This window comes from Tursiops truncatus, chromosome 2 (assembly GCF_011762595.2).
Source record: "Tursiops truncatus isolate mTurTru1 chromosome 2, mTurTru1.mat.Y, whole genome shotgun sequence".
Classification (NCBI taxonomy): Eukaryota; Metazoa; Chordata; class Mammalia; order Artiodactyla; family Delphinidae; genus Tursiops; species Tursiops truncatus.
The window spans coordinates 169,870,677-169,893,488 of NC_047035.1; the positions used below are offsets into that span (position 1 = coordinate 169,870,677).

The following is a 22,812-nucleotide window of genomic DNA, read 5'->3' on the forward strand; positions in this document are numbered from 1 at the left end:
GCGCAGGCTCAGCGGCCATGGCTCACGGGCCCAGCCGCTCCGCGGCATGTGGGATCTTCCAGGACCGGGGCACGAACCCGTGTCCCCTGCATCGGCAGGCAGACTCCCAACCACTGCGCCACCAGGGAAGCCCACCAGGCTGTCTTTAAAATTACAATCGGTATGACTTCATTCTGATGATCACGACTATCTGGACTTCTTTCAAACAAAAGAGCCTAATTTAAAAAATGGTATTAGTCCTGAATTTTGTGGGAGAGGGGTAGAAGTTTACAATGAAGGTTTAAAAATTTGATCAAATAACACTAAGGAATTTCCAGACTGAAATAAGAAAATAGTGATCTGAAGCGGGAAACTTTTCTCAAGCCACTGTAATAAGCATGTAAACCTACCACAAGCAAAACAGTGATTTAAAAACTAATTTCAATAAAATGATTTGTACCTAATATATTTTAAGATACTCACTGCTATGCTGCCTTCAGGGAGTTTGGCTGGCTGGTCTTTATAAGGCATCCTTTTAACTTCAAAGGACACCAGGGATGCAAGAGAATAGGGATCATTTTTCCTCTGAAATTAGAAACATTTAGTTAAGTATAGTCCATGTAAAGCTTTTAAAAGGTATATTGGCAGCCAACTGGTTGTTTTTCATGTTGTCCATTTCCAAAGCAAAATTTCCTGCTTCCTTCTCTCTTCCTTTTCTCTCTTTACTTTTTCCGCATCCATCTATCCATTCATGATCCATTCATCATCTCCCCGTCCACCTTCTGTCCATCATCCACCCATCCACCCACCCATCACCCATTCACTATCCATCCAACCAACCATTCATCTTCTTATTTCTAAAGGTAATTCATCTTATGAACAAAAGAGTTGGCATAATAAGGTTAAAATAAAAACAGAAAAGCAGAGTTCCTAAAAGGAGTAAGCACAAGTGCCATTAGAACATAACAGGGAGACATCGTGGGTTACAAATTCTTGTTATCTGAGAGAAGGAAACATTTTAGGAGAGAGACTGCTGCTAAGTTGCAAAGAAATTAATCACATTTCATCTTATACAGAAGACCCTGAACAGATCTCTCAGTCATGGCACGATTAGGATTTTGGGTTGGTTAGGGAACTGTCCTGTGCATTGTAGGATGTTTAGCAGCTTCCATGGCATCTACCCACTAGATGCCAGTAGCACCCCTCACCCAGTTGTAACAATCGAAAATGTCTCTAACTACTGCCAGTGTCCTCTGGGGAGCAAAATCCCCCTGGTTAAAAACCACTCACCTAGAACCATACAGTGTTTTTGACAGAACTTTTCAGCAAGTTCTTTTTGTTTAATCGGTTCTCATATTAACTGTTGATTAAGGTCAAGGGAAAGTATTTAAGAGTAACTCAAGGAAAACCATTTTGAGAACTTAAGCTCCTGTGGTTCTCCTCCGTTTAGCTTGAGACAGTGATGAGATCTATCCAGGGGTGGGCTGTAGCTGGCTCATAATAGCGCTGGAGAGCAGAATGTTAAAACTTCAAGAATTTTGAGTACCTGTTGTTAAATAGAGCCATTATTAAAACAAGTTATATATACATAAACATTAGTAAATTGTATTTTTAAAAAGGTAATAAACACTCTAAACTCAGTACTTAGCAATAATTTTATTGCATTTTACTATTATCTATGCTCTTGATATTATTTAAGTCTATTGTATCTGTAGGGGAAATACTATATGATGGTGTGCTGCTCTGCATCTCTTCCCAACTCTGTATTCGGTGATGCCATGTTGGCAGCTTGAAACTGACCATGGCAGGAACAGTTACACCACGGGAATCAGCAAATGTTACATTTCAGAGTTTTTTTCCCTCCAGAAAGTGGTTTATTAAACATTTACTAGCACTTCACCATCTATAATCCAATGTTGGGTTTCTTGAGGCCAATCCAACAGGTTGCATTGTAATAATTTCAATATTTTTACAAATTTATTTTTCCCCTGTGGTTCAATTTTTTCTCCCTTCAATAAACCCCATTTCTTCTACGTGCTGAGGACAGGCTAGAGTATGCAAAACTTTTATATATACTTAAAGTCACTACTTCTTTGGCTTTTTTGTTTTTTCTATCCTGACATTATAGGGTAAGCAACTTTGTTCATTTGGAAAAATTCTTTTTTCGTCGTTATTCTTCCTGTGTTCTCTTGTCTCCTGGCATTTCCATTTTAACTGAAAGCTGGATTTTTGTTTGTGTGAGAAGTGTTTTTTAAAATGTGGAAATCTTTGCTCATAAAATCTTGTGTGTACTTGATTTAAATCTACTTTCCTTAATACCATGGCTGATAGAAGAAACATGACAAATTCTGGTAATGAGATTCTGTGCATAAGGGTTATAATAACATATTCAAATGTGTGTCCAGGATCCCAAACCTTCAAAGAAGAAGTTTTCTTTAGTCTCCAAGTTCAATAAAAAAACACTGATAGAAAATAATTCCCTTGCTCTTGAAGTCATACCTTTGGGAAACAAATCATGAGAGAACTCTATCTCCGAATCAACTCTAGATGGAAAGTTTTTCTCCTACATGATTCTGCATTTATGAACATGGAAGTTTCTTAATGAATAACAAATGAACTTAATTACAAAGCAGAAATAGAGTCACAGATGTAGAAAACAAACTATGGTTACCAGGGAGTAAAGGAGTGGGGGAAGGATAAATTGGAGATTGGGATTGACACATACGCACTACTATGTATAAAATAGATAACTAATAAGGACCTACTGTATAGCACAGGGAACTCTACTCAATATTCTGTAATGACGTATATGGGAAAAGAATCTTAAAGAGTGAATATATGCATATGTATAACCGATTCACTTTGCTGTATACCCAAAACTAACACAACATTGTAAATCAGCTATACTCCAATAAGAATTTTAAAAAAAGAGAGATATGGGATTTGAAGTCTCGAATGTGGAGAAACATGTTTCTCTGAGGGGATTTTCTCTCACTTTCCTTTAATCCCTCTACTCTTGGTCATTTTGAATCTTCCTCACATTTTCCATTCATCACCCATATTTACCGTCATTTTCCTTGGTTCACAAAACACTGTGCTTTGCTGAACCTCAGAAACACCTGGGATCAGGTTCACAGATTGTGATTCAGGAAGTCTGCGATGAAACTATAGTTGCCCTATATTGTTTGGAATTTCCACATTGTTGTTTAGTTTTTTATCTTTCTTGATTATTTTCTTCCCCGACAAGATTACCCAAAACTGGAAGGCATAGAGCGTGGAATATAATAGGGCTTATACCTTCCACAGCACCTGGAACACTATGCCTGGAAGGGCTTCATCAATCCTGCTTGAGTGACAGCATGAATGGATGGTGAATGAACACATCAGATGGCTGGGTTATCCGATGACCCTCCTATCCTGTATCCACCCATTTGATAGCACCTTATAAAAGGTTTAATTTTGTCAGTTATTGAATTGGGCCTTCTCCCCCATAAATGAGATTAGGAAGTTCAGGAAGCTGTAAGAGAAGGTAGTGACATACAATGAGGGCTGCTGATCATGATAAGGGGCTATGGACACACTCTCACCTCCGTTAGCTAATTCAGCGATGCAAATGGACACAGTCTGGGACCTGAACAAATCTGGTGGTAGGCAAATAGACTGTAAATAATACAATTCATAGATTGATCTATTCTTTATTTTAAATTATTCTCCAAAAGCTATGTTTCTTCCACCCTTTTCAGTAGAAAAATGCATTTTTTTTCATTTTTCTAAGATGCTCTGAAGCTCCACGGAATGGGAAATATGAGCTATTAAGCTCTGATCTAGGTCAGCACCAAAGATACACGAGTCCTGTGTCTGTAAGTCAAAAACCTGGTACAGGTAAGCGTTTAATTCATGAGCACAGTCCTTTTATTGATTCCATGTTCAAAGCTGAATGCTTTCAGCAGTGCTCTTTACATAACTATGATATTATTCTTATGTTAAAAGATCATCTCTTCTTCTGCGTGGCAATCTACTGCTGTAATAGCCATCACTGCCATATTGTAGGCATTTTAGGATTAAAAAAGCAGCTGGAGTTAATATCCCTTGACAATATCTTGAACCCTCCACATGCCCCAGCTAGCTATTAATCCTCGGAAAATGCCCTATCCCTCTGTCATTGCCACATCATTTAAACTGCGGTTGGCAGCCCACCACCTGCCTCTATTACGTACTAGTGCACAAAGATTGGCTTACGGTCATGGTACTAATAAAAGTTACAGAGCTGGGAACAAATGGAGTGGAGAGTGAGGCTTTTAAGTTGGTGAAAGACCTAGTGAGGTGGCTGGGACCATGAAGAGCTCCCCCGCTGCTAAATTCCTTCTCAAGAATTATTTTTAAACCACACACCCATTTTATAAAGCCTGTGTTTAAATACTCAATATCTCCCAGAAACAAGGCGTTGTGGGACAACAAAACTTAAAACAATTACGAGTCAAACTTTAAGCTGTTGAAGAGGTTGCTCTTTCAAGCAACAATCACAGCACAGATCATCGTGTAGAATTAAAGGCCAGTGTGCGTGTTTACCCTGTGGGCAAAGCCAAACACAATGCCGCAGATCACGTCAGCCGAGAATCGTAAACTTTCTCTCCCGGATTAGGAAGGCAGAAAATGTTTGCCTCCTGCTGGGTTGTGTGACAAAACTATTAAAGACTTCCAGGATGTAGTATATTCTTTGAGCGGCAGGCCGGCGGCAGTTTGCAGTAATGCTCTCCTCTCTAGCCATCAGCTTCTGAGACTGGTATAAGCAGAAACAGTGGAAGTACAGAAGTTTGGGCTATGGCTGTGGGTAAACATGAAGTGATGTGTGCCAGTCTCTCCTGAATCTTTGGAAGCGTCACTTTGCTCTGGTAGAACCTCAGAATGTCCCTGCAGGTTGTTCTGGTCTGACTCTACTTGTGCTAAATAGTTATTGTTCAGAAAATCCTAGAGGGAAGCAGCCGCACAGCACAGGGAGATCAGCTCGGTGCTTTGTGTGCACCTAGAGGGGTGGGATAGGGAGGGTGGGAGGGAGACGCAAGAGGGAGGAGATATGGGGATATATGTATACGTATAGCTGATTCACTTTGTTATACAGCAGAAACGAACACAACAATGTAAAGCAATTAGACTCCAATAAAGATGTTTAAAAAAAGAAAATCCCTCAATTGCTGTTGACTTCTTCCATATCCACTGGGTCTTCAACAGGTAGATAAGATGCAATTTTCTTTTCTGTCTTTTTTTTTTACTTCTACATGGTGAAAGTGCTTTATTTTTTAAACTTTTTAAAAGATTTATTTTATTGAAGTATAGTTGATTTACAATGGTGTGTTAATTTCTGCAAATCGATTGCAGAGCAAAGTGATTCAGTTACACACATATATATAAATATATATATATTCTTTTTCATATTCTTTTCCATTATGGTTTATTACAGGATTTTGGATAAGTTCCCTGTACTATACAGTAGGACCTTGTTTTTATCCATTCTATATATGATAGCTTGCATCTGCTAACCCCAAGCTCCCAATCCATCCCTCCTCCACCCCCCCTCCCCTTGGCAACCACAAGTCTGTTCTCTCTGTCTGTGGTTCTGTTTCTGTTTCATAGATAGGTTCATTTGTGTCATATTTTAGATTCCACATATAAATGATATCATATGGTATTTGTCTTTCTTAAAGGTGCCATTTTCGCTCCATAGGTCTTCTACTGGAACAGTATGTTATACACAGACAGGCGTATGTCATCTGAAATAGTCATTTCCCCCTGGACTGTAATGCCGTAATGATTTTAGTCCTGCTTCACTGAAGAGTTGTGCTTCCTCATTTCAGTAGGATGTGATGCCCAAAGTAATAGGAGGGGTGGATGGTTATCATTTAGACTGTGTGGGCTTGGGAATTCATTAAAACTCATCTCCCTCAACTCTTAAAGAAAAAGTAACAGTCAAAAAGCAGAATGGCTATGAGCAAATTGATGGCATGCAAGTGGTACCTGAAGCAGTGCCTGGCACATAGTTGGCAGTTGGTACTTCATAAATATTCATTGAGTGAATGAATAAATCATGGTTTAACAACAACAGCAAAAAGAAATTGTGCACTGCCCTTCTCCTTGGGTCAGTTGTTCAAAGCCAGGAATGATTTTGCCCCCAGGGGACAATGGCGATGTCTGCAAACATTTTTGGTTGTCACAGCTCCGGTGAGAGTTGTTACTGGCGGCTAGTGGGTAGGGGCCAGGGCTGCTGCTAAGCAGCCTATCATGCACAGGACCAGCCCTCAGTAAAGAATTCTCTGAACCAGAATATTAATAGGGCTGAGCTTGAAGAATCCCGCCTTAGGTTAAAAAACAAAAAGAATGCTTCACAAAAACCTTTTTAAAAATACTTTTAATTTTCCTCCTCTTTGTTTTAGAAACAAAATTATATAAGATTTGTGAGACTACCGCAAGTATTCTGACTCATAGAAAACGTGAGAATCTAGAGCTACAAAATTCTGTAGTATTAGCTAGACTCAGAAGGATTTTATCATTGGATTTTCTATGGTACAATGAGTCAAATGAGTTTTCTGGTAGTTCAAATATGGGCAAGAATGCATCGACTTGAGGAGTTTTAATTTAGCTTTTTTCCCCCAAATCCTCCCCACACAACAAGGTCACAACACAGCAGTCTCATTTAAATAAATAGCAGTTTCCACGTGGAAAAATTCATCTGCTTAGTATAAAGGAGATTTTAAACCTTTAAAATACACACAGCCAATATAATCATCCTGAGAAGTATGGGAGGCCACAGTCCAGACAAGCCAAAGCAGCGAGGAATCTACAAATCAACGTGCCTGGAACTTTACTGAGAAGCTGTTCTGGCTGAAGCCCAGGCTGTGGTATCACCAGACAAGAAGAACTTTCTAGGACACTGTCTCTTCCCCTGCTAAACTATTTATATTTGAATTTTTCTGGGGATATGGCTTGAATTACGTTCTTGTACTCAGCATCATTTCATTAACTACTATTTACCGAGGAACTACTAGATAGTGTTGAGTCAAACAGATTTGTTCAAATCTCAGTTACTGTCTGACGGTCTTAGGGACTGAGGATATTTAAATTGTGTTCACCTAACATATATCACACACACACACACACACACACACACACACACACACAAAATGGAATATCATTCAGCCATAAAAAAAGAAATCTTGCTTTTTGCAACACCATGGGTGGACCTTGAGAGCATTATGCCAAGTGAGATAAGTCAAACAGAGAAAGAAAAATAGGGTATGAACCCACTTACACGTGGAATCTAAAAAAAGCCAGATTCATAGAAATAGAGAACTGATGGTTACCAGGGGTTGTGTGTAGGGGAAATGGATACATGATGTTAAAGGAACAAACTTGCAACTAGTACATCAATAAGTCCTGGAGACCTAATGTACAACATAGTGATTATAGTCAACAATACTATAGTATAAACTTCAAAGTTGTTAAGAGCCCGTATCTTTTTTTTTTTTTTTTTGCGGTACGCAGGCCTCTCACTGTTGTGGCCTTTCCCACTGCGTAGCACAGGCTCCGGACGCACAGGCTCAGCGGCCATGGCTCACGGGCCCAGCTGCTCCGCATGTGGGATCTTCTCGGACCGGGGCCCGAACCCGCGTCCCCTGCGTCGGCAGGCGGACTCTCAACCACTGCGCCACCAGGGAAGCCCAAGAGCCCATATCTTAAAAGTTCTCAACACACACACACACACACACACACACACAAAGGTAATTATGTGAGGGGACAGAGGTATTAACTAAGCTTATTGTGATAATCATGTCACAATATATAGTTCAAATTGTCATGTTGTACACCTTAAGTTTACATAGGTCATATGTCAATAAGATCTCAATAAACCTGGAAAAATATCAAATTCACCTGATGGGAAAGATGACCAGCTGATCTAGGCTGCATTCCTTCCATTTAATTTTTTAAAATTAAATTAAAAAATTTGAAAATTAATCTAAAAATATAAAAAATTTTAATGGAAAATATAGAAAATCAAAACATTAAAAAGGTTAAAACATCTAAAAATCCTTTACAAAAAAGCTTCCCTCTGAGCTTTTGAGAAGAGGTTTCCTGTGAGTGGCACGTCAGTGCTGCACTGTTTCTCTTACCTGGAGAAATGTCTTGGCCCATAACCGTGACCTGACTTTCAGGACAGCGCTTTCTCCTCCCCCTAGTTGTCCCACTGCACAGGAGATTTGTAAGCACTCGATATTTGTACAATTCTGCAAAAAACAACAGCAGTAGTGACGAACCAGTGTCTTTAAATTGTGGTAGAGAATCAACACCGAAGTCAGTTTATTTACATTTTGTTTCCTCAGAAGTCATCCCTGAATCCATAAACTTTAAAGAACAAGTACACTGAAATGATCAAGAAAAAACACAGTTTGGCAGGAAAGATGCATCAATGTTAATGGTAATGTAGAGCTAAAACGGAACATAAAATACAACATAAAATTTAAGCTCTGTTCTAAGGACTTTAAAACAATCTTCCCACATCAGTGACTGAACTGCTGTTTCATATTATCAGAACTTGGGAAGATATTTCTTATAGACAATCACAACACCTGACCCTGGACTAAGTAAATCCTGAAAAAGCTTCAGAAGAAGGTCCATGAGTCCATTATCTCAGAGACCCAATGATATTAAGCCATTGACAGGTATTTGTTCCATAGCATTATTCTATCTAAGTTACTTCCTGGTTATGAGGCAGAATCTCCTACAAGTTCCATCCATTAAGCTGCATTTATTTACTTATTTATTTATAATTTTTATTGGAATATAGTTGATTTACAATGTTGTGTTAGTTTCAGGTGTACAGCAAAGTGAATCAGCTATATACATACATATATCCACTCTGTTTTAGATTCTTTTCCCATATAGGTCACCGCAGAGTATTGAGTAGAGTTCCCTGTGCTATACAGTAGGTTCTTATTAGTTATCTATTTTATATACAGTAGTGTGTATATGTCAATCCCAATCTCCCAGTTTATCCCTCGCCCACCTCTTTCCCCCCTAGTAACCATAAGTTTGTTTTCTACATCTGTGACTCTATTTCCCTTTTGTAAATAAATTCATTTGTACCATTTTTTTAGATTCCACATATACTAAGCTGTTTTTAAACTAGTCTGTAGGGTTGCCTAACTTATAATGGGTAACTTATTATATGAAATGCATATTCCTAGAAAGAGTTCATTATGATGACATTCTATCGAATTGTGCTTTTCTGATTGGATCCCAATATGTAAATCAATGGACACCTCGCAATTCATTTTCTGTGTGCCCGTGGATAGGATGATACTTCTCGAATTGACCCCCTCACTGACCTGGATTTATCTTGTGGATCGTGCTTTATTCATTTTCCACCTCTCAAGCACTGATGCTCAGTAAGCATCAGTTTATTGGATATTATGTGAAGGAGTGGACTGAGGCATCTCACTTTAATGACACTGATAAACCACAGAGCAACCTGAGGAATGTACTATTGATACAATTAGAAACTGTTTTTGGACTTCCCTGGTGGTCCAGTGGTTAGGACTCTGCCCTTCCACTGCAAGGGGCACGGGTTTGATCCCTGGTCAGGGAAGTTTCCACGTGCGGTGTGGCCAAAAAATAAAACGTAATTCTCAACTTAAAAAAATGGTTTGAAAAAAAATAAAAACCTTTTCTGAGAACCTCAGAATTCTCCAAAACCAAAGCAGTCAGGATTGTGTATCTGATAAAGTCCAGTAAGGCCAGATTTCTCTAAGACGTTTCCAAATACAGGTGGGCTGGGCCGTTCTGGTTCCACTAGCTGAGTGCTGAGAGGTTTGGGGCCTTGTGCCTTGAGCAGGAGCAGGGATCTCAAAGTTCTACAGTTTGTGCCCCTTGTGAGGACTCTCCTGTTTGCCTGTGCTCCGTTACTGACGTGCTGTGTATCATCAATCCCACCCTCTGGAGGCAAAAGAGGGGAGTCAGAAGGAGGTAATTCTCGTAAACTCCCTGGGATGGTGGTCCCTGTTAGCTAGCTCTGTTGGAGGGTTTTTGGAGAAGGTGATGCTCAGGATGAATCTTGAAGGGCGAGGAAGAGTTACTTAGCAGTATGAGGTGAGGAGGGCATGGTTCTCCTGTATAAGACCAGGGCATGTTCAGAAGAGAGGAGAAAAGGGTATTTGGGGGGTGGGGTGGGCAGGTGGAAATGAGATAGGAATGAGGTAAAGTCTAGGTGGTAAAGAATCTTCCTATTTGCTAAGAAGTTTCAGTTTGATTCAGAAGGTCCCGGGAAGCCCCTGAAGCATTTTAAGCCAGGGATCTAATCATGTTTGTATTTTAGGGGACGGGTGGTAGGTGAGGAAGAATGGAGGGAGAAGAGTGGGAGGCAAGGAGGTTGATAAAGGCCAAGTGAGAAATGGCCAGAGTCCAAGTGAGAAATGTGGGGCCCTGAACTGACGCAGTGGGACTGGAGAGAGGAAGATGAATTCTAGAGAAGTTTAGGAAGTAGAATAGATCCTTGGTGACTAATCAAATGTTGGGACAAAGGAGAGAGAGGGATGGGGGAGCTCTTTTGTTTGGGGGATTGAGTGAATGGGTACTGGCTTTCCTGAGATTGGGAATGCTAGAGAAGAGGCACATTTCGGGGGGGTCATGGAGACAGTTTTGCACATGTTGGGGCTGGGGTCGATCAGACATCCAGATGGACCTATACAGTGTAGAGTGTAGTCAGGAGGGGCTAAGATGGCAGAAGGCGCACCTAGGCCTGACTGGAGTCACACAAGGGTCACACAAGAAATTTCTCTAAAAGAGCAAAATCGATGGGAGAGAAGAGGAGGGGGCTGAGGATGGAATCCTGAGGCACAGGAGCATTTAGGGATGGGCAGAAGAGAAGTCGGTGAAAAATTCCAAGAAGGGGCAAGCCAGAAGGCAGGAAGAGAACCAGAAGAGAATGTTGTGGGGATGGCAAGAGATGAGATGATTTCAAGAAGTGGTCAAGAGTATCATATGCTGAGGAGGGTCAGAAAGATAAGGTTTCTGTACGCTGAGTAGTGAAAGGGAGGAAAAGAAAGCTTGGAGAGGAGGAGATGGGATGAAAAGTACAAAAGCAGCGGGGACCCAAGATGAGAAAGGCAAGGATATTCTTAGGCGGAGGAGAAATTATAGTTCCATGTTAACAGATACAGATTTTTCCTATGCAAATTGGAAATTATGATCCCAACACAGGATGCTGGCATTTTGCACTTTCAAATTCCTAATCAGAAATGGTATTCAGTAAGTTGTTTTTAACTAAACAAAAACCGTAGGAGGTCTTATTTAGCTTTTGATTTTAAAATAAACTTTGCATAATCACTCTCTATCCCGAACTGTTTTGACTTGAGGACATGGGGAGGTGGATGATTTGCAATTTTTGAACCAATAAGAGAGAAAGGGAATAAAACATGAGTTAGCAAAATCAGATATGGAAATAAAGGATCGCCTTGCTCTCATCTGTAAATAATACGTTTCTACGATATTCAGAGGTTAAAAATTGTCTTGTATTAAAAAGCTTTAATGAGACAGAGAAGGAGGGAAAAAATCTGACCTTACAACAGAAGTGAATAAAATATTCAAAGGAATTTTAGTTATTGAACTTCATTGCCTCAGCGTATGCATGAGAAATACACCAAAGTGGAAAATGGAAAATATATTTGAATCTTGATTTTCCAAATTGTTGGTTCCCATAGGTTTGGACATTGGTTCGCCAGAGGGCTTTCTCATTGGCACTGAATATGAGAATTCTATAGCTGTCAGTTATTGTTTTCTTTTTTTAAAAAAAATCAAGAAAAAGAGGGAGAGGACTCAAATCAATAAAATTAGAAATGAAAAAGGAGAAGTTACAACAGACACTGCAGAAATACAAAGCATCCTAAGAGACTACTACAAGCAACTCTATGCCAGTAAAATGGACAACCTGGAAGAAATGGACAAATACTTAGAAAGGTATAACCTTCCAAGACTGAACCAGGAAGAAACAGAAAATATGAACAGACCAATCACAAGTAATGAAATTGAAACTGTGAATAAAAATCTTCCAACAAACAGAAGTCCAGGACCAGATGGCTTCACAGGTGAATTCTATCAAACATTTAGAGAAGAGCTAACACCCATCCTTCTCAAACTCTTCCAAAAACTTGCAGAGGAAGGAACACTCCCAAACTCATTCTATGAGGCCACCATCACCCTGATACCAAAACCAGACAAAGATACTACAAAAAGAGAAAATTACAGACCAATATCACTGATGAATATAGATGCAAAAATCCTCAACAAAATACTAGCAAACAGAATCCAACAACACATTAAAAGGATCATACACCACGATCAAGTGGGATTTATCCCAGGGATGCAAGGATTCCTCAATATACACAAATCAATCAATGTGATACACCATATTAACAAACTGAAGGATAAAAACCATATGATCATCTCAATAGATACAGAAAAAGCTTTTGACAAAATTCAACACCCATTTATGATAAAAAAACTCTCCAGAAAGTGGGCATAGAAGGAACCTACCTCAACATAATAAAGGTCATATACGACAAACCCACAGCAAACGTCATTCTCAATGGTGAAGAACCGAAAGCATTTCCTCTAAGATCAGGAACAAGACAAGGATGTCCACTCTCACCACTGTCATTCAACATAGTTTTGGAAGTCCTAGCCACGGTGATCAGAGAAGAAAAAGAAATAAAAGGAATACAAATTGGAAAAGAAGAAGTAAAACTGTCACTGTTTGCAGATGACATGATACTATACATAGAGAATCCTAAAGATGCCACCAGAAAACTACTAGAGCTAATCAATGAATTTGGTAAAGTTGCAGGATACAAAATTAATGCACAGAAATCTCTTGCATTCCTATACACTAATGATGAAAAATCTGAAAGAGAAATGAAGGAAACACTCCCATTTACCAATGCAACAAAAAGAATAAAATACCTAGGAATGAACCTACCTAGGGAGACAAAAGACCTGTATACAGAAAACTATAAGACACTGATGAAAGAAATTAAAGATGATACAAACAAATGGAGAGATATACCATGTTCCTGGATTGGAAGAATCAACATTGTGAAAATGACTATACTACCTAAAGCAATCTACAGATTCAGTGCAATCCCTATCAAACTACCAATGGCATTTTTTACAGAATTAGAAAAAAAATCTTAAAATTTATATGGAGACAAAAAAGACCCCGAATAGCCAAAGCATTCTTGAGGGAACAAAACAGAGCTGGAGGAATCAGACTCCCTGACTTCAGACTATATTACAAAGCTACAGTAATCAAGACAATATGGTATTGACAGAAAAACAGAAATATAGATCAATGGAACAGGCTAGAAAGCCCAGAGATAAACCCACGCACCTGTGGTCAACTAATCTGTGACAAAGGAGGCAAGGATATACAATGGAGAAAAGACAGTCTCTTCAATAAGTGGTGCTGGGAAAACTGGACAGCTACATGTAAAAGAATGAAATCAGAACACTCCCTATCCCCATACACAAAAATAAACTCAAAATGGATTAGAGACCTAAATGTAAGACCGAACACTATAAAACTCTTAGAGGAAAACATAGGAAGAACACTCTTTGACATAAATCACAGCAAGATCTTTTTTGATCTACCTCCTAGAGTAATAGAAATAAAACCAGAAATAAACGAATGGGACCTGATGAAACTTAAAAGCTTTTGCAAAGCAGAGGAAACTACAAACAAGACAAAAAGACAACCCTCAGAATGGGTGAAAATATTTGCAAATGAGTCAACGGACAAAGGCTTAATCTCCAAAATATATAAACAGCTCATGCAGCTCAGTATTAAAAGAACAAACAACCCAATCCAAAAATGGGCAGAAGACCTAAATAGACATTTCTCCAAAGAAGACATACAGATGGCCAAGAAGCACATGAAAAGCTGCTCAACATCACTAATTATTAGAGAAATGCAAATGAGAATGGGCATCATCAGAAAATCTACAAACAACAGATGCTGGAGAGGGTGTGGAGAAAAGGGAACCCTCTTGCACTGTTGGTAGGAATGTAAATTGATACAGCCACTATGCAGAACAGTATGGAGGTTCCTTAAAAAACTAAAAATAGAATTACCACCTGACCCAGCAATCTCACTACTGCGCATATACCCAGAGAAAACCATAATTCAAAAAGACACATGTACCCCAATGTTCATTGCAGCACTATTCACAATAGCCAGGTCATGGAAGCAACCTAAATGCCCATCAACAGATGAATGGATGAAGAAGATGTGGTACATATATACAATGGAATATTACTCAGCCATAAAAAGGAACGAAATTGGGTCATTTGTAGAGACATGGGTGAATCTAGAGACTGTTATAGAGAGTGAGGTAAGTCAGAAAGAGAAAAACAAATATTGTATATTAATGCATACATGTGGAACCTAGAAAAATGGTACCGATAACTGGTTTGCAAGGTAGAAATTGAGACACAGATGTAGAGAACAAACGTATGGACACCAAGGGGGAAAAGTGGTGGGGGGGTGGTGGTGTGATGAATTGGGCAATTGGGATTGACATTTATACACTAATACGTATAAAATAGATAACTAATGAGAACCTGCTGTATAAAAAAGATAAAATTCAAAAAAAAAAGGAATTGAGGTATAATTGACATAGAATACGATTTGTTTCAGGTGTACAATGAAATGATTCAATATTTGTACATATTGTGAAATGAGCACCACAATAAGTCTACCTAACACCCATCACCACGCATAGTTACATAATTTTTTTTTCTTGTGATGAGCACTTTTAAGCTCTACTCTCTCAGCAACTTTCAAATATGCAGTACGGTATTATTAATTGTAGTAACCATGCTGTACCTTACAACCTCATAACTTAAATCATTGTTTTCTGTTCTGTCATTCTTCCTGGAAACTTTTAAAAAATAATAATATTAGTTTTATTAATTTATCCTAAACTGCATAGCATATAGGTTCCCTACTCTTATGTTTTGAAAAATATTACAGTGCCATAAAAATTTACAGGAACTTGAGTCATATCTGCCAACTGCCATAGCTTTTTGCCATGTAATTGCAGGTACTTCTGTCAATATTATAATAAATGTTCCTCTCTTGATTTAAGTTTAACTGATTATGTTAGACTTGCTCCTTGCACTTTGTGGCCATGTCCGTGTTTGAAACTGTTTGTATGGTCAAGATGAAATAAATACATGTCAGAGCATGTTCAAGACATACATTTTCACTAGTTAAATTTTTATTGTCTTTTCAGTGGGATCTGGGGAAGAAAACTAGGCAAATACATGTGTCCAGTCTGTCATCCTGACTTGAAAAATTCTGTTTTATACTGCTATTTTTCTGTATATTTGGTTACTTTTTGCCCTACCCATCCCTATGTGTCTCTACTTGTGAAGCGCTGGGAGATTATGTTGGTTTTATTATCGTTTGTTACAATGATCAAAGATTCTTGAGACAGTACACTCATTATATGTCAGGTCTGGCATAAATTTTTTAAAAAGACATACATTGAAAGAAACCACAACATTTTAACCTTTTTTACACATACAACCAGTGGCATTAACATTCACATTGGAATGAGTGGGAAAACTGAATCTAAAATGCTGAGTTATGGGACTTCCCTCTCCGTCCACTGGTTAAGACTCCGTACTTCCACTGCAGGGGACAGGGGCTTGAAACTTCGTCCAGGAGCTAAGATAAAATAGTGCATGACACGCAGCGTGGCCAGAAAAAAAAGCTGAGTCATGAAGGCTGTCCACAGTTTCACGAAGGGCTGACTAAGCTCAGGCTAGATCCACCACAGACCCCACTGCTTTGGGCCCAGGAAATCTGCAAATACTATCCTCGATTCTTCCACTGGAGCAGAGAATTGTGAGAGTCAGGAATGGACACCCCAAGGACCCACTGCATGGGCAGTGTTCCAGGCTCACTTCAAACTCTCACCAGTTCAGTGTCTGGGGACGGGCTGATGACTGAATCTTTGTCTTCTTGAAATGCATGAAAGGTCACCTTTTATGTTTTCATTGTTATTTCTCTCCTGTGGCCCCCAGGGCAGGTTCAGAAGAGTGAAAAGGTTATATTACAAAAAAAAAAAAAAAAAAGTAGTTGCTTTCACACCTACAATACGTACTGCCCAAAATTTGGGCGTATCTGAGCCTGGAGGGGACTGAAAAGCAGTACTTGAAGTTAAAACCACGTGCATTTGCGAATTCTGTCCAATCCAAAATCTGCGCACTGAGACAACTCACCAGGATCTTGGCGGGGCTCTGTCTGTGAGGCTCCAGCGCAGGCACGTCTCTCTTCCTGACCAGATGAGGGATGGTGGAGTTTCGCAAAAAGGCGCTCAGCTCGGGGGTGTCTTCGGCGGGGGCAGCGGGCTGCAAAGAGCGAGCCAGAAACAGCACATCAGGTACATGAGCGCTCGGCACCTTTTCACTTGCCTTGAGTGCTAGGCAATTTTTTTTTTCTTGACTGTGATTCACCTGAGAATTCAGACCCGTTCTCATTGACCAGCAGCATACGCATCAGCAAGAGGAACCACACTGGCGGCAAACAAGCCTTTCCATTCTCCACTTATAGGAATCCCTGAAGCCCGGGGAATGCACTCCTGGAAAGTTTATCTTTATAAGCATAAGATTTTAAGCAGAAGTGATTTCCCCGTAAGGGCAGAGAGGGTGGAAGTGACTTTCTAAGCGTGAGCTGTCATTTTCCCATTACTTTGCTCTCATTGTCGATCAGGGAACCGAGGGATATTCTGTGTGGTGAGATGCATCCTGAGGTGGCAGAAAAGTGAGGTGCTGATGGTGGGGAAACAGCCAGATGTGGTCAAGGACTTGGGCGTGTCTGGGCCCCAAACCCTGTAGCTGTTAAGTAGTGCTCCCTCAGGAGAGAGCTGTGTTGCAATGAACATGACTCTTCCCTAGCACACCACGTGAGCAGTGTGCCATGATGGAGCTTGTTTTCAGCCCTGAGTTTGTTTTGCAAGTGTTCCAGAACTTACGATGTTATCTCAGGCTCCATGCTGGCCCTATCTGATCACCGAATAAATATTTTGAGAATTCCAGTAAATCACACATAGTATCCCATTAAAATTCTTTATTTTAAACCGACTGAATATAAAACCTAATTTTTTGCTCCCCACTACCTGTCCCTGACAGCACATCTTCTTTTGCCCAGTCTTTTTTTTGTAGTCACAGGAAGAATCCTAGTATGCTCGTCTCCGTGGAATGAAAAAAGATATGCCTACACTGCAGCTGAAATGATAGGGCTCATCATGTCCTAAGAACCTAGAAAAATCTACTGGATAAACAGAAAGATAGAGTCCAGGCTTCTTGGTATGACACAGCCCCCTATATGCTGACCTCCGTCTGCTGCACCAGCCTCCCCCTTCATCAAGAGGCCCGGGCATCCTGCTTCCCAGCAAGCAGAATGACGCTCCGCTCCTGCCCTGCACCAGGCTGACTCCCTGAGGCCTGTCTGATGTTCCAGATGATGGCTGTGCTCTCCTTCAGCACCTGTCAAGCTGTACAGTCACTGTCTGCCAACTGGTGTGAGTTGCCCCATGAGAAAATGTCAAGTGAGAAGCATAGAGTCATATATAACATCCAACAAATATCAGAAAAAAAAAAAAAAGAGGAAGGAGACCCAGCCGGGAAAAGTCACGGGGGGAAATCAGATGTAGGAGACAACCCAGGAAAGTGATTCTGCAGCAGCCTCAGGAAAAGAAAGTTGCAGAAATAGTGACTGATGGGCTAGATTCTTTGCTGTTCCTCCCATGGACAGGTTAGGGTCTAATCCCCCCCTTAAGCCTGGGCTGGCTTCAGGGACTTGCTTGACCAAAAGAATGTAGCAGAAAAGAAAAATAAGTGACTAAGAATGTTAAATCCTGCCGAAGAATAAAGAAAGGTTAGGACTAAAAGGATTCACTGAATTTGTCACTTAAGAAAGTATGGACATACGATCCAGCAACTCCACTTCTGGATAGCCACCCGAAGAAAACAAAAACACTAACTGGGAAAGCTATCTGCACTCATGTTCAGTGCAACACTGTTTGCAATAGCCAAACCTGGAAGCAACCTAAGTGTCCACCAGCGGATGAATGGACAAAGAAATTGTGCTAAACATATACAACGATATACAATGCAGAATTATTCAGCCACAAAAAAGAAGGAAGTCCTGCCATTTGTGACAACACGGATGGACCTTGAGGGCAATATGTTCAGTGAAATAAGACACAGAAAGACCTTATGATCTTACTTACAAGTGAAATCTAAAAAAACAAAAACAAAAAAAATCACGAAACAAACTTATCAGAGCATAGATTGGTGGTTGTGAGAGGTGAGGGTCAGTGGTGGGTGAAATGGGTGAAGGGGATCAAAAAGTACAAATCTCAGTTATAAAGTAAGCAAGTCCTGGGGATGTAATGTATAGCATGGTGGCTATAAGTAACAATAGTGTAGTGTATATCTGAAAACTGCTAAGAGAGTACATCTTAAACGTTCTCATCCCAAGGGAAAAAAATTTGTAAATATATAAAGTGATGGATGTTAACCAGACATCATGATCATTTTGCAATAGATACAAATATCGAATCATTATGTTGTACATCTGAATACAACAAAATGTTATATGTCAATTATATCTCAATTAAAAAAAAAATAAAGAAAGAAGTTATGGATGCCCTTTCCTGAGGAGGGGATTGGTATAGGTGGAAACTGAACCACAGAAGCTAAAGAATGAATGGGTTTAGAGAAATGGATAATTATTTGAAGAAGTATGAAATTAAATCTCAATCTTATTCTCATATTAACTAATTCCTAACGGCTAAGAGATGAGGTGCAGCTTCATCCTCCAAATAAGAAAGCACTGGAACAAAGCAAAATAAAACATGAATATTCTTAGCAGCTATTTATAAGGGAGACAAAAGATAGTAGCATAAAGCTTTAAGGGCATAAAGAGGATGCTGGTTTAAAAGTTATGACATTTATACAAAAGACCACTGGACAGTTTTTTAAAAATGATGTAGAGCTATGTAGTAATTTAGAAAGATATAAGATGTTAGTAAGAGGAAAAGGCAGGTTACAAAATTGCACACGTAATACGATTTTTTTAAACGGCTGTTTATTTACATTGTGCGTCAGAAATAGGACTATTCAGAACAGCCATCTAATTGTTAGGCAGTGGTGGAGTTTTAATGCTATTAAGGAAGTTTTGCTAATTACTTTTTAGGTATGATAATGGAATTATGGATTTCTAAAGAGTGTCCTTAATTATTGGCAATATACAATGAAATGTTTATGGGTGAAGTGAAAAAATAATGCATCAATAAATAGAAAATATAACAGTAAGTGGGTGGTGACATTACTGGAAATTAAATATTTTCTTCTTTATCTTTTTACGTCTTGCCTGATATATTCCTATGATGGACGTTTAGTACCTCTTAAGATGAAAACCAAAAAAATTATAATAAGAGTAAAAGAGAAATAAGGAAGTAGGGGTAGCAAGCTTGGCTAACAGTGGAAGGGAAAAGAAATCCGTTCTTGTAAGAGGATACAGAGGCAAGTTATTTGCTTATTGTTTGTTTTGAAGATGGAGGAAATAAGTAACGTTATAGGCTCCAAGGAAGGAGCTAGTAGAGAGGAGGTTGCAGATACAGGAAATGGGGAATAGTCAATGCAGCAAAGTTAAATTTGGAACTGGGAGAACTTTCCTCTGAAAGTGCTGGAGAGGAGCTAAGAATGAGGGAGAGATGATTGGAAGGTGTGTGTGTGGGTGGGAGGCGGGCGGTGAGGAGGGATTTGGGATGGGAAATGGGTCATTTGAAGACTGTCTCGCTTTAAGGTCACCTGCTAATAGTAGTGATGTTCAAGAGACTGGATAGGAGGTACGGGGAGAGGAGTGAAGGTCTGGAGAAGCCGGTTGAGGAGAGCTGGAGGGAGAGACCATCAGATGGCAGAGGCGAGTCTGCAGATGCTGCGGCCCAATGAGCACGAGCCGCCCTCGGTCTGCAGCAAGCCTGCAGGCTAAGTGGTAGAGAAGCCAAAATCTGGGAGGGTGCCAGGGACTCGGAAAGGATAGAGGACAAGGGAGGCGAAGTAAGGGAGCTTGTCCAAGAATGTTTTAACCAGCTCTTCGTGGATTCCAGGCTTGGCAGGAAAGAAAGCATGGCCAAAGGCAGCCTTGGGAGTCGGGTGGGTGGACTGACTCAGAGAACGTTTTCATATCAAGGAAGAAAAGGGCTAGTGGAGAAAGGAAGTGAGGAAAAATAGAAAAGCAGGAGATTGATTTAGAGTCTTGGATGCTGAACTGAATATTTCAGAGGTCAGGTAGCTAGAGGTGATGTTCAGAGCACTGGGGTGATGAGGTGCCTGGGAGTGGGGTGAGGGTCAGCCCCATGGCCTTTGCAGCATTCCAGGACAATGGCAGGTGAGCCATGAGTTAGCTCAGGGATACTCAGTGGTGGAGAATCTGATAGAGAAACCTTTACAGCGTAAGATTAAAACTTGAGCTTAGACAGAAAATTCAGAATTGTGGAAATCTTTAAGATTCCCTTATATGTTTTCCATCATACACTCTGTGTGTGTGTGTGTGTGTGTGTGTGTGTGTGTAATTTTTGCTTTGAGATTTGTTATGTCCAATTTCTTCTTTTTTTAATAGGTCACTGGGAGACTTGTTAACTTTGTAAGTAACCAAACTATAGAGCAGAGATGCTGGAAAGAACTAGGGCATATTTTTTATTCCCAAGGTGTAGCCTAGTAGTAGTAGTAGCAGCAGCAGCAGCAGCGGTAGTAGTAGTAGTAGCTGTAGTAAAATAATAACCCAAAGAGAAGAAAACTCTTCAGCTTCCTGTGTATTCCTATCAGATGCAGCTTGTGCACAGATAAAGTTATGACACAACCTATTGTGGTGGTCCCTGGTGTACCGTTTCTCACAAATATTTCTAAGTGGTCTCTCGGTAAAACAAAGGACTTTCTTTGAGCTAGAGAATGAACGTATGACACAGCAGGGGTTGGCTGATAAAATGTGTTTCTTTCTTTTAGTGACATTGTTTTACAAACAGAGGAATGCCACGCTAAACACCATCATCAGAAAGTCTTCCAATGGCTCGCAACACAGTTTTCTCAAATGGCATTCCAGAAATTATTTCCAAGGACAAAACAAAATACAACCCAAAAAACAAGGTAGAAGTTATCCAAGAAATGTAAACAGTTAGTTAAAGGCTATTTTCCAGATGAATTTTCAGAGCCTGTTTCACAATGGATCATGAACCCGTAAGTCAAGTTTTTCCTTAATCTGAAACCCTTAGGGGTGAGGGAGGCTGGCCCCTTAGCGCCCATGTTAGGCGGACTTCCAGTTCAGGGTAATGTTTGCTAAGTGCTGTGCAAGCTGGTGGTAAACACTCATGTATCTTCTTTAGAACAAAGATGAAAATTGCTTCTTCCTGCAATAAGGAAACGATTGTTAGCAATATGGCTCTCTCCCCAGGGCTAGTCTGAATCTGACCCCAACAGGAGTTTTCTATTTTCATAAATCTTCACAAACTCTTACTCTAGGATAGGTTGAAATTTACAGATTAAAGGGATACTGTGTGGCTGGAATGTGCAATGCAGTTGGAAACACAGCTTTGGAAGAAGAGCTGGGTGACATTAGATTAAGGGCTCTGTGGATACAAACAAACGCAACACACACTCTGTTTTCAACTTGTTTGTCGTTTGCCTTTGGATTTCGGATATTCCTAGTCCACAAGGGGCGGCACCCTTCTCTCCTGTGACACTTTGCCTGTAATTAAATCGAAACAGACAAGTCCAAGGGGTCGGTCCACCATGTCATTTTCTTTAAGACATAAATGTTCAGGATTTGTTGGGAGAGAAAAAAACCACAGCTGTTTTTTAACCTCCTGAACAGTTCATGCAAAGCATAACTGAAAGAATCAGTTCACTCCTTTGGTGATTTTGAAGCTTAGTTGTTGGACATGTGTTTTTACCTTCTGAAATATACATGAGAACTTGAAGACCATCTTAAAGAGAAGGTAAGGCAAAGAGAAATAGACCTCAGAAAGTATGTCTTTGGTGGCTGAAAATTGGCCATGTGATAAGTAACACTACTACAGGTGGTGTTATAAGTAACAGGTGAATGAAATTCCTCTATCAGAGAGAGCAGGAGAGAAAGGAGAGAGAGAGGAGAGAGGAGAGAGGGAGGGGAGAGAGAGAGGGGGAGGGAAGGGCGGGGGAGAGAGGGAGGGGAGAGAGAGGGGGAGAGAGGGAGGGGAGAGAGGGAGGGGAGGGGGGAGGGAAGGGGGGAGAGAAGGAGGGGAGAGAGGGAGGAGGAGGGAAGGGTGAGGGGGAGAGAGGGAAAGAGAGACAGAGAGAGAGAGTTGGGCTGGGAGCTGCTGACCTATGAAGTACCAAGTGTCCTGCACTCTGAATTAACAAGAAGCAGTAGCACATGGAGGCAGTTATGAAGGAAGAAAATTCTCTTAAGGATAAGACAAAACTGTGCAAGTTTGCCAAGCCACTGTCTGATTTAAAAAAGCAATTTGCAGGGCTGTAATCCCTGATGAACAGTTTCTGTGTTTCTGCTTTCCATGTCTGCACTCTCTGGTTGTAATTTGGACTTCCTGTGGGAGCGATCTTGTTCGAGAGATCAGTTCTCAGTGGTAACTTCCTGCTTTCCGCGGCTCCAAAGACAGTTCTTTCTACCTTGGCTTTCTCTCTTGCTATCAGTTGTCCTAGTCCAGTCCCCGTGAGATCATT

The 22,812-nt window shown here is 40.3% G+C and overlaps 1 protein-coding gene across 5 annotated transcripts in view; it reads right to left on the minus strand.

Moving 5' to 3' along the window:
- Positions 1-22,812, minus strand: part of ITGA8 (integrin subunit alpha 8) — a 179,736-nt gene that overhangs the window by 17,930 nt on the left and 138,994 nt on the right. For 3 of the 5 annotated variants that reach the window (XM_033852479.2, XM_073801692.1, XM_033852478.2), the window contains 3 exons: positions 16,309-16,437; positions 8,142-8,255; positions 463-564 (listed from right to left, as the gene is read on the minus strand). In XM_033852479.2, coding sequence (XP_033708370.1) covers positions 463-564; positions 8,142-8,255; positions 16,309-16,437 — 345 coding nt within the window. Of the gene's footprint in view, positions 1-462; positions 565-8,141; positions 8,256-16,308; positions 16,438-19,187; positions 21,501-22,812 lie in introns of those variants that run through there. The other 2 variants (XM_073801693.1, XM_033852480.2) reach the window with 2 other exon arrangements.